The sequence below is a fragment of the Lipotes vexillifer genome, unplaced genomic scaffold, assembly GCF_000442215.2.
Source record: "Lipotes vexillifer unplaced genomic scaffold, Lipotes_vexillifer_v1.1 scaffold806, whole genome shotgun sequence".
NCBI classification, from domain to species: domain Eukaryota; kingdom Metazoa; phylum Chordata; class Mammalia; order Artiodactyla; family Lipotidae; genus Lipotes; species Lipotes vexillifer.
In genome coordinates this window covers 1095419-1108264 of record NW_006783439.1, presented here as the reverse complement: position 1 = coordinate 1108264, position 12846 = coordinate 1095419, and the positions used below count along the sequence as shown (strand labels likewise).

The 12846-nt window shown below is 45.2% G+C and overlaps 1 protein-coding gene across 1 annotated transcript in view; it reads left to right on the top strand.

The window, feature by feature from the left end:
• LOC103083316 (BDNF/NT-3 growth factors receptor) overlaps positions 1-12846 on the top strand; it is a 94831-nt gene that overhangs the window by 8021 nt on the left and 73964 nt on the right. The window contains exon 3 of the mRNA XM_007456116.1: positions 7386-7558. Within this exon, the coding sequence (XP_007456178.1) occupies positions 7386-7558 (173 nt within the window). The remainder of the gene's footprint in view (positions 1-7385; positions 7559-12846) is intronic.

Here is a 12846-nt window from a genome sequence, read left to right as displayed (position 1 = left end):
CCTTCCTTCCTCCCTCCCTCCCTCCCTCCCTTCCTTCCTTTCCTTCCTTCTTTTTATTTTCTACTGATAGTTGTCACATCAGTCCTCACATCTTGATTAACCATGAAGTCTCTCAACCATTCCTTCCTCCTCCCGTGTGCCCCTCCATTTCTCCATTTAAATTGGTGTGTGAAATCCCTGTTCCCACAAAATAGAAATTGATGATGACAAGGTTAGTGTATTTAAGAGAACATTGGTCAGCGTTGCCCTAAAAAAATTGGTTGTATTCCTTAACAGAATATAATGTTGCAGAAAGTACTATCAATTCCATCTTTACAAGTTTCTGGGAACAGAAATGGTAGAACTTTTAACAGTGGCTTGTTAAAAGACTTAATCATCTTTATGGTCCGGGCATTGCTTAATAGATTTCTATGTCATTTAGTGGAAGTTCATTCTTCCCTGGCGCATGTATGAGTGCATGTGCTTGTGTGTGTGTGTGTGTGTGTGTGTGTGTGTACATACACACCCACATGTGCTGTAGGATGGTCAGTAACATTTTCCGTGTCAGAATCCCTCTTGTACTTGTCACGGCGGGCCCCCATTATTAAGTTTCTCCATCAATGTCCCTTTCCCAGTAACTTCAACTTTTTTTTTTTTAATATTTATTTATTTATCTATTTATGGCTGTGTTGGCTCTTCGTTTCTGTGCGAGGGCTTTCTCTAGTTGCGGCAAGTGGGGGCCCCTCCTCATCGCGGTGCGCGGGCCTCTCACTATCGCGGCCTCTCCCGTTGCAGAGCACAGGCTCCAGACGTAACTTCAACTTTTAACCTTTGATGGCAGATCTGTTTTTTGTCTTGTTAATTTGTCCTGTTAACCCTTTTTTTCTGGCTTTTCTCCAATTTATCCACATCTTTTCAGAAATGCTGAAAACAAGCAGTGCGTTTCACTCTAATGAGGTCTCATCTGATACAAAACATAGCTGGAGTATTCATTTCACTCCTCTGTATCTCTAGAACATGTACATTGTGATAGATGGGCTGCTTTTTAATTGACTTTAACATGACAGCAGAACTCGTAATTGAGTCATGGTCTACTGTGATCTACCAGCTCCTTTCTAGCTAGTGGAATTGTCTCAGTCAATTGTATGCTAGCATATTTAAAGCCTGTAAATATCTTGCAGTTGTCCATGTCGGAGGCCAACTTCTGATTCACTCTTTTGAGTCAATATTTCTCTAATATGACAGTTGCTATGAATTAGTTTCCCATCTTTCAAAGATTTAGCATTTGTAATATGCAACTTGATGTAATATACACACGCAAACCATCAGTTTTATCCCCCAAATTATTGCAAGTATTTTAAAGTATGTGAATTAGAAATTAACCTCATGTTTCCCATTGGATGGTTGGCTTGTTAGATTTGGAACCATGAGAGCACCATTGTGAAAATAAACATAGCAGCAGTCAACACCCTGGCTATGAATCTTATATTTGATGCTGGCACTTGGTATAAAATTAAAGTCCTTGCAAAGGCCAGTTACATATGATTGGCTGGCCTTTGCAGTCAATCATATGTAACTGCAAAGTTACACAGAGTGTTGGTTTCTAGTACAGCGAGCACTATCTGAGTGTGTGTGTGATCATTACTGTTTTTATACAGTCATCTAATTAGCTTTTACATTTGTAGGAATGTTGGGGAGATAGCTACTACACTCTTCCTAGTTTCTAAGATTTTATTTCTATCAAGCTCTTTCTATCTCTGAATTTATTACAATATACTCCTCAAAAGTTCACTTTTGTAAGCATTGGTTAGAAGTTTCCTCTACTTTTCTTTAGAGAAGACCCTGTAAGTTAGAAGAATCACATAGCCTCGTGACTATGGCTTACCCTAAGTACTTGAATAATCATTGCCTGTAAGGACCTTATAGGGAGTGTGTCTGCCTTAACTCTATTTCAGTTTAGCATTGTTTTCCAACATTCCCAAGAAGTAGGTTGACCCATTAACAGCTTACTAAGGTGACTTTTATAGAACAGGTCTGTCCAATAGAAGTATAGAGTGGACCACAAAAGCAAGCCACATTTCTGTTTTAAAATTTCCTAGTCTACATGTTAAAAAGTAAAAAGAAACAGACAAAACTCATTGTATTGATGTGTTTTATTTAATTCAACCTATCTAAAATATCGTCATTTCAATATACTATTAATCTAAAAATATTAATGAGGTATTTCATGCATACCAAGTTTTCAGAATCTGAAATCTGTATTTTACACACATCTCAATTTGGACCGTATTTCAGATGATCACTAACCACACATGGCTATTGGCTACCATATTGGACAGTGCAGGTCTAGAAGATATCAGAAGAGTAAACAGTCTCCATTAGCAACAGATCTTGACCCAGAAGAGCTTAGGCATGTTGACAAACATTCTAATGCATCTTGGTTGCCTCGTAGGAGGGTTTACTCATTTCTGTCTCTGCTTTAAGCACAGTGGTGTGCATTGGGCATTGTGAGGTTTTGCCATAATAATCTCTTCTTTTTTTTCTCTTTCACCTTAACTCTGTTGCTATGCTCTCTAAAAAGTATAGGAGAAGAATATGACATCAGTATTTTAAAAAGGACACAATCTTCGTGTTACCTTGTGCCTGAAAAACCACCTATACTTTGAGATGCACAATCATTTGTCGCGGCTCACAACATCCAATCACACCAATGATTTCAGATAAATGTTCTTGCCTCCCCTACCAGCTTCCCATTAGCCTTAATATTCTGCAGAAGCATTTCAGAAGAATGTTAAGCTTCCTTTTGTTTTTATTTTCTTACTTCTATTTTACTTTCACTAGTTTCTCAGTTCTGTGCTTGACTTTATGTCATGCTAATCCACTCTTCCAACTCTGACTCAGTGTGTACTCCAGACAGCAACTCGCTGCAGCTCAGGATAAGACCTCTCCCTTGAGAATGTCTTCAGAAAGGATGGCATCTTTGGAGTGTCAGGAAATTCACCAGGAATAAGAAGAAATGAAGCTACAAAGCAGACACTAGGAGTAAGAAAATAGCAATGCTCAGTGATGGGGCAAATATGCCTGTCAAAATGAAACTTCAGTGGAGGGAGTTGTCAGTGAGGGAAGCTGCCGCCTCATGTCCATTGCCAAGGGACACAATCAGCCATGGTGCTAAAACAGAGATGAATTCTATAAATAGGGTTGATAGCAGGATTTTTCCAGCTTCTGGTTGCTGTCTGGCTATGGTTCCACCCTTAGAAAAATTCTGTCCTTCGAGTGCCAAATTCAGAAGATGATTTTGCCCAACTCGTTACCGCCATGTTTTCTGAATCTCTTAAAATAGAATTGGATTATAATTTAGAAAAAGAACTTGACATGTAAAAATGGATGGGCACATAGGATGAGGCCAGGTTTGTGAAATGCATTGGTCCCATGAATAGTGAAATCTCCTCTCTTAAATTCAAAAATGTTACTGAAGCACAGTTTTTAACGTTGCACTAAGAGTGGAGTCTCTTCCCGTAGGATTTTGCTTTGAGGAAATGGAAATATGAAATGCCTGTTAATTCTTTCAGTTTGGTGCCTCCCCAGTGAAAATCCTATCTTCTTCCCCACTCTACCCCACTGTCTGACATCCCCCCACCTCTTTCTCTAACACGACACACAGACACACAGACACACACAAAATTTAGCATTCTTGAATCAACGCTACATAGATGAAACTTGAGAAGAAAATTTACATGCAGAATTTGTTCATGCTTTGTGACAATGACCTGAAAGTTTCATTTGCCTTCTCCAACACACTGTTAAAGATGGACCAAGGCCATAGAAATAAGCTATCTCAGCGACTCAGAGAAGCCCCTGCATAAAAAGACTGGATCTCTGAGAAAACTCTGCAGCCTTCAAGGGATTTCAGGAGGGAACCAGTGGCAGACTCAGGGACACTTTCATGCCTTGGGCTGGCCCCCTGCCTTATCCATGCACCTTTTGGCCTTCTTGGATCCTAGCGTGAGCAAATTGAATGCAACTTGGTTGGAGTTCCAAATTCAAATCTCCCAAATATCTGTCTGTACCAGGGAGCCTGGGAGGCATCTCAACTTAGTCTATCTCATCCAGTCCTCCCAGGGACCCTGTGAAGTAGATGATATTGTTACCCTCACCCTACAGAAGAGAAAACCAGAGTTCAGAGAGGTCCAGAGCAGAGCCAAAGTCTGTGTTCTCCTTTCAGTCAAAGGCAGATCCTCACACTATGGTACCCAAAGGGGAGGAGTTCTAGCTTCTCATCAAAAGGTCCAGGTTTAAACCCTGGCTCATTGCACAAATAAATCTTGACTACCTGCCATGTGCCTGGTGCCGTGCCCAATGCCAGCAGTGCAGAGGTGGAAGGCACAGTCCCTGGGTCAAGAAGCTCACCATATACACCAGAGATAAGCAAATAAACATGCAGTGAGAATGTACTGTGGCTGGCAGTATGATAGAGGTGGGTACGAGGTATACCTAGAAGGGTCATCCAACCTAGCCTGGGAGGCCAGGCCGTGGGGATGTGACAATGATGAGAGGGTCAGCGAACGTTTCTCAGAAAGGTGATGGCCAAGCCCAGTCTTGGAGGACTGCTAGGTGTTAGCCAGGTGTATTAGTTCTTATGGCTGCTGTAACAAACTACTACAAACTCAGTGGCCTAGACAACGCAAATTGTTTCTCTCACAGTTCTGGAGGCAGAAGTCTGAAATCAGTTTACTTAGTTAAAGTCAAGATGTCCTGGCTCCTTCTGGAGGGCCTAGGGTAGAATTTGTTTTCATGCCTTTTCCAGCTTTTAGAGCTGCCCACATTCCTTGGCTCATGGCCTCTTCTTCCTTCTTCAAAGCCAGCAGCACAGCATCTTCTCTCCTCTCTGACCTCTGCTTCTATCCTAAGAGCTTCTCTCTCTTGCCCCTCCTGCCGGTCTCTTAGAAGGACCCTTGTTTATGATGACACTGGGGCCCACTCAAATAATCCAGGCTCATTTCTCCACATCAAGATCCTTAATTGTATCTGCAAAGCCCCTTTTGCTCCCTGGTGGTGCAGTGGTTAAAAATCCACCTGCCAACGCAGGGGACGCGGGTTCGAGCCCTGGTCCGGGAAGATTCCCACATGCCACGGAGCAATTTAGCCCGTGCGCCACAACTACTGATCCTGCGCTCTAGAGCCTGTGAGCCACAACTACTGAAGCCTGCATGCCTGGAGCCCGTGCTCCACAACAAGAGAAGCCACCACAGTGAGAAGCCCACGAACTGCAACGAAGAGTAGCCCCCGCCCTCCACAACTGGAGAAAGCCCGCGTGCAGCAACAAAGAACCAACACAGCCAAAAAATAAATAAATAAATTTATAAAAAAGTCCCTTTTGGGGCTTCCCTGGTGGCGCAGTGGTTGAGAGTCCACCTGCCGATGCAGGGGACATGGGTTCGTGCCCCGGTCCAGGAAGATCCCACATGCTGCGGAGCGGCTAGGCCCGTGAGCCATGGCCGCTGAGCCTGCGCGTCCGGAGCCTGTGCTCTGCAACGGGAGAGGCCACAACAGTGAGAGGCCCGTGTACCGCAAAAAAAAAAAGTCCCTTTTGTCATGTAAGGTAACATATTCATAAGTTGCAGGGATTAAGATGCGGATACCTTTGGGGTGGGGCATTATTCAACCTCCAACACCAGTGACCCTGACCAAGTCAGCATCCCAGGCAGAGGGATGAACACGGGCAGGGGCAGGGGGCATGGCCCTTGTCATTTGGGCAGCTGCAGACATTTCATAAGGTGGAAGTATAAGTTTCAAGGCAGGCATGTCAAGAGATCAAGCTGTACAGAGATGCAGTGGAGCCAGTTCATTCAGGCATTGTGTTTGGAGCTTGAATTATCATTGTGATTTATCACCCTATTTGCTCATGAATGTCTGAGGCCCCTGTTTTGGTCATTGTCTTCTTGATGCCACCGCAGCTCTGGTCAGTGACTGACACAGGACGGGAGCTCAGCATGTGTGCATGGCACCAACAAATGCCAGCTGTGCCCTGCTGTGACACCGTGGTGGGTGAGCAGAGAACTAGACGGCACCAGAGGCCAGCTGGCATGCTCCTGGGCATTGTCTTTGTGGCAGTGTGACTGGCCTTCTTGAGCTCACTGGCAAGGATGTTTCCTGAGCCAGCAGTGTGTGTGGGCACACGTTGGGGAAGGCTTTTTGGAGACCTTACATAATAAAGACTGGCAAAGTGATCATTGTTGAAGCTGGAAGATGGGTACATGAGGGGTCATTATGATCTTCTCTCTACTGAATATTTCCATAATATAAAGCTTTACAAAGGTTATATGAGCAGAGGCGAGGTGTGCAGAGCAGCCTAGAAAGTACAACCAGCCCCCAAATGGGAGAGATGTCCGAGGTAGTAATTGGGACCAGGGTTAAAAAGGGTGAAGGTGATAAAAAGTTAATGTCTGCACCTTGCACTGGTCAGAATGGCCATCATCAAGAAGTCTACAAATAATAAATGCTGGAGAGGGTGTGGAAAAAAGGGAGCCGTTCACATTGTTGGTGGGAATGTAAACTGGTACAGCCGTTACAGAGAACAGTATGGAGGTTCCATAAAAAACGAAAAATAGGTTTACCATATGATCCTGCAGTCCCACTCCTAGGCATATATCTGGAAAAGAAGAAAACTCTAATTCTAAAAGACACATGCACACCAGTGTTAACAGCAGCACTATTTACAATAACCAAGACATGGAAGCAAACTAAATGTCCATTGACAGATGAATGGGCAAAGAAGATGTGGTACGTATGTATAATGGAATATTACTCAGCCCTTTAAAAGGATGAAATAATGCCATTCACAGCAATATGGATGGACCTAGAGATTATCGTACTAAGTGAAGTCAGACAGAGAAAGACAAATATTTGTGGGATCTAAAACATGATACAAATGAACTTATTTACAAAACAGAAATAGACTCACAGACATAGAAAACAAACTTACGGTTACCAAACGGGAAAGGAGTGGGGGGATGGATAAATTGGGAACTTGGGTTTAACAGATACAGATACACACTACTATATATAAAATAGATAAACAAGGACCTACTGTATAGCACAGGGAACTATATTCAATATCTTGTAAAAAGTTCACGTCTGTCACTTAATGAAAGAACATCTATGTAAATCCTTCATAAACTAAACCTTTGTGTACCCAGAAGGAACTTTTCCTCAGTTATTCATACAAACATTATTTGCTTAGGAATTAGGCTAGTTTTTCAATCTTTTGGGTGATACATGAGATGAATGTCCTTCCCATCCAGGAACCTCAAAGCCCCCTAAAGGAATTCCTCTCAACGCAGCTTCCCTCTCACACCCTCAGTCTAAGCTGTGTTGGTTTTCTCCCCTCTGCCCCTGGTCCCCAGACGCTGAAGGATGCCAGCGACAATGCACGCAAGGACTTCCACCGCGAGGCCGAGCTGCTGACCAACCTCCAGCACGAACACATCGTCAAGTTCTATGGCGTCTGCGTGGAGGGTGACCCGCTCATCATGGTCTTTGAGTACATGAAGCACGGGGACCTCAACAAGTTCCTCAGGTATGGGGGCCACCGGGGGCCACGTGGGAGGTGGGCTCCAGACAGCCTGGGGGTGAGGAGAGGGGGCTTCCTGGGAAGGACCAAGGGGCCCTTGGACCTTTCCCTGGAACAGCCTGTCCTGGTGACAACATCAATGCCTACTACGGAGAAAGAACCTGAGGCCACTGCATTGCTCCTTTTCCTGAATCAACAAACTCTATGTAATGTGATACTAATGATTCCACTCCATTTCACCTGTGTTTACTGAGTGTTGGTTCATTAAATGGTGCATGACGTGTGCATTTGAGATGGGCCTTAGGCTCTGTAGGAGTTTGCCAGGTGGATAAGGGAAGAATGTTATTCGGGCGAAGGGAACAGCAAGAGTTCAGGCACCCAGGTGTCACAGGGAAAGGTCTGGTCTGGTGAGACTGGAGAGTCTGGAGATGCCAAACAACACAAGAAACCAGGGCAAGGGGAGGTGGAAAAGGGAGTAGGAGGGGTCACGGCTGGAAAGGCGAGCATTTGGACTTTACTCTGAGGACAGAAAGGAGAACCAGGAAGTCAGTCGGTCAGAGGATCGAGTGAAAAGAATAGAATCGAAAGAGCAAAACATCTAGGAGGAAGGAGGTAAAACGACATTGGACAGGACCATTGAAGACTGAGGACTGGGGCCCTTATTGAGTCCCGGAGGTCAGAAAAAGATGGTCAGCTTCCACATAAGGGGTTTTGTGACCAGCGGGGAAAACTGGAAGGCAGCAAAGCGAGGAAAGGGAAAATGTTGAGGATAAAAGGGAGTCGTTGGGTTGTTAAATAGCGTTGTAACTTGGATTTCTAGCATTGGCCTTATTGGGTTTTGGTTAAGCAGTGGGTTCTCAGGAAGTCCCTTCCTTGGGGTGATGGGTGCGGGGGCCCGCAAGGGGCCGCGGGATAGAGCAAGTGAGAGACTGTTTAGAGTGTGCATAACCGGGGGTGGCGTGCGCGGGTGGGCGGCGCTGCTTTGAAACAGTGAGGACAACGGTGCAAAGTAAAAGGGATCGCAGGGCAGCGTCTCTCGAGGAGATAGTAATGATCCGGGCAGCACGTTCAGCTGGAGTTGAATCTCAGCTCTGGCATTTATTAGCTGAATGACCTTGGGCAAGTCTCTTAGCTGTTGTGATGATAATATTGAGCCAGCAGGGTAGGCAGGAGGGCTGAATTAGAATAAATAGAAAGCTCTTAGCATAGGAGCAAGTAGGAAGTTTTCAACAAGCAGAAGCTTGAATTCTGCTAGTAATGGTTTCTACTCATACACCAGCTGAGAGAAATCAAAAGGAGAGCTGAGTTTGATGAGACAGGCAGAGGAAGCTGGTGGTCACCCTGCTGGGGCCCATAGTGAGTGTTCTCATCCTGTATCTACCAGGGGAGAGAAGAAATGTGCTGATCCAGACCCTCCTTGGTGAAGGAAAACAAGCAATGCTTTCATTTGCATTAAGCAGAGGCACAATGGAAGCCGCACATTTATGATCTCGAACAATGGAAAAAGAGGTCCCAGTAGTGAGGGCTGGGAGACCCGGGTTCTCCCTTCTATTCAGCATCAGCTGCTTGGGTCCCTTGGGTGGGTCCCCAGCCATACCACCTCGGCCACCTGAACTCTCAGGTGGGTCTGAGTTAAATACTCTTAAAGTCACATCTGGCTCTAGCACACTGTTTTCTTTAAAATATAACTAACCTTTGAAAGATTAGTAGAATTTAGGAGAAATAAGAAAGATGGTCCTCACTGGCCTCAGTTTCCTCACCTGTAAAATGGGTGTGATAACACCCATTTCAAGGCCTAGTGTCAGGACTCTTGTGATGGCAGGTAATCAATAGATGTTGTCCCCACAACCCTTCTTCTCTGACACATTTTCCTCTTTATTTTGGCTGAGGCATCCATAATCCCGGGGAAGTGACGCCTTTTGTGTTACAGCAGCACCTAGACTGCTCTGTCCTCCTCTAGTTTCTATAGGCACTGAAGAGAGCTTTCCACAGAAATTGGCACCAGTAGCTTCATGCAGCCCCTGGAAGGTTCAGGAACTGTACAGTTTAAGGAATAAGTCAATTGCTGAGACAACAGTGGAAGGGTGAGAGAGTACTGCTGTGTTTAGAAATGTCATCCCATGGTTTGTACAGTCTGGATCATTTTGACCATCCCTAGCCTCGTGAATACATGTGCACGGGTGATAGGAGAGAAGATGATGGGAGCTTTTGCACATTATCTTGACAGATCTAATGTGAAAGGAAGAAAAGAAGCTGAATTTGGTTGAGGTCTGCTGCTTATAGAGCTAATTTCCTTTGTTCCCATGTTTTAGGATATGTCCCTAACTTAAAATGGTACTTTCCAAAAACTGTAGCATAAAACTTCAAATGTACTCACCTGGATGCAATTAAATGCCTCTGTGAGCTAAGACTGTGTGTGTGTGTGTGTGTGTGTGTGTGTGTGTGTGTGTGTGTGTGTTGATTCTTTCAGTTCCATCCCTTGCTCTCCTTCCTGCCTTCCAGAAGGAGCAGGCACCTAATTCTCCCTTGGCAGCTTGCACAGGGCATGGAGCTGTTGAAAACCTCCTGTGCTCCATTTCAGAATCTGCCTAACTCTGGGAACAACAGCTTTTCCATGCCAAGAATCAGGTTCTCAAGTCCAAGGATGTGCTGTGAACTAGTCTGTCCTCTCTTTCTGGAAGGGAACCCAGCCCTTACACTGCCATGAATGTGTCTCCAAGTGTCATTTGAACTGCCCTATAAAGACAGCTGTCTACAATTACCCTTCTGCCCTTTTTATTCATCCAAAAACCATACATTGAGGACCAACATGACCAGGCCCTATGCTAGGTTGGCTGGGAGATGAGCAGTCAAACATTGTCCTTGCTTTCAAGGAGATGACAATTTTTCCCCTTAGAATTCTCCTGAATTCCCTTCCAATGAGGGGAAGATAGAGACAGCTTTTCTTTTTTCAAGCAATAACAGCTATTTATCGGGAATTCCCTGGTGGTCCAGTAGTCAGGACTCAGCGTTTTCACTGCCGGGTCCAGGTTTGATCCCTGGTCGGGGAACTAAGGTCTTGCAAGCTGCGTGGCAAGGCCAAAAAAAAAAAAAAAAAAAAAAAAGCTATTTATTTATTGAGCCTTTCTAAGCATTGTAAATGTTTTAAATGTATCAACATAGTAAGCTGTTATACCAGCATTTCCATATTACAGTTGAAGAAAGTGAGTCAAGCAGCTAGTGAGTGACAGAGTTGAGATTCAAACCCATAGCCAGGGCTGCAAAACCCATAGTCTTAACCATGTCAGTACTTCCTCTTGAAGTGGCCATTAAAAAACCAGAAGGAAAGCAGTGTCCTGTAGAATTCTGGAGCCAGAGGAGTGTGGCTAAGTGCTGCCGTCACCCTCGTTGGGAGGCAACAGGCCGAACAAGGCAGGGTGGGCAGCCTCCCTCGTCAGAATCCCACTGAAGCTACTACCTGCTCCCCGAGCCAGGGCACCGGTGGTGCTTTCCCCTCTTAAGGTGTGTTCTCCTGGAAGAGGTGAAATATGTTTTTATTTCCAAGAGCTGAGGGGTAACCTGTGGAGTGAAGCAAAGTGAAGCAAAGCAACGTTGTTTATACTCCTCTTAAGAACTTGTTTAGAAGACTTGCCTGCCCTGGTTTTACAGCAGGACTTTCTGCTCAAGCAAAGCATTCAAAGGCTTCTTCTATTAAAATGAGCCTTGTTCAAATACCCAGAACCAAGCAGGAGCAACGGCTGGTTAAAAATGCAGGAGCCTGCCCCAACCCACAAGGAAGGAGGTGGAGTGCAGAGGGCCCTGGAGGGCTCCAGCTTTCCAGTGCCACAGAGTGGAAAGCTGGCAGATGGGGCTTTGCACAGAGGTGGACTTTTGTGCTTGACCTCTAACTTTTCCTCTTTCCTGGAGTCTTTGCAACAGACAGATTCTTAGAGGAGTCTAGATTTCTGGAGCTGAAATAAGGCTGTGAAAAATCAACAACTTATTTCACTCTTTGAACTAAATCTATGAAGATTTCATCCTGGCCTATATTCTCTGGGTGTTTCAGGATTTCCCATAATTTATGTGCTTCCCTAGGTCCTTTTCCTGGTGTCTCCTATGATGAGTGAAAACACTGTCACTTTCCCCTGCCCCTTCAGTGCTAGGAAGGGTTGGGCTTCAGTGACCTTTAGTGAGGTGGGCGGGGCCGACCCTGAGAGCCCCATCACAGGCCAACCACAAAAAGAAATGCACAGATGATGACTTGTGTTTTCGTATCACCATCCGTTTCTTTTTTTTTTTTTAAAGAAAACTTTGTTTGCAAAGCCTTTCTCTCCAGCTTTCCAATGAAAGTCTACAAAGCACCATACAAGCAGAGTCTCAAGTATCCCCTGTCAGTGTCATATGATTAGGAAGGTGTAGTCGGTATCTCCACCTTACAGAATGAGGAAGCAGGCCCAGAGACGTTCTGTAGCCTACCTCAGCTCACAGCTAGCATGTTAGAAGGAGATCACGTTCAGTTCTGATAACCCAGAGCCTTGGCCGCTGCACTGTAAGACTTCTTACTCCAGAGGGAGATTCTGAGCTGGAGAGAGCCCGAAGCTTTTTCCGTATTCTCCCTGTGACCATTGGCAGTCGGGGCTGTAGTTTGAATGGAGGTGAAATAAATGTGTCAGCACTTGCCTTGTACAAAAACCAGGAATGGCTAAATCCAGATATTCAGAGATCAAAGGAACCTAAATGATCACCCAACATAATACCCCTATGGATTTTTGCCTAATGGGGAAATTATAGACTGGACAAGTTAAAAGTCTTCCCCAGATCATGGGGCTGGACACCGCGAGGACTGGGAAACTCCTCACCTCCTTGTCCAGTACTTGTTCTCTGAAAATGCAAGAATGACTGATGTGGTGACAGCGTGTTTGGGGAACCACTGTGGCTGGAGCCATGATGGGAGGGTCTATGGGGCTGGTGGGTCGGAGGCGGGGCAAAACGAGCTGGATGTTCTTGGGTAATTCTGGCTCTCTTATTTTCAAATACTCATATAGCTCTGGACCCCCTTAGGTGGGGTCACCCACTTTAAATTCTAAAATTTAGAATCCTCTATGTTTGTTTTAAGTGCTTCCAACTGTCCTGAAGGAGATCTTCTCTCTTGTTTCCCTTTGGGAGACAGAAGCCCTTTGACTCCCACCCTGGCAGGTCCAGCAGCAAAGGACACCTTTACTCCTTGCCCTGCAGCACCCCTCAGGCCGTCAGGGGCAGTGACTCCAGTCGGCTCAGCAGGGTTCCGGGGTGGGGAATGTGGAAAGCGGGGTGGG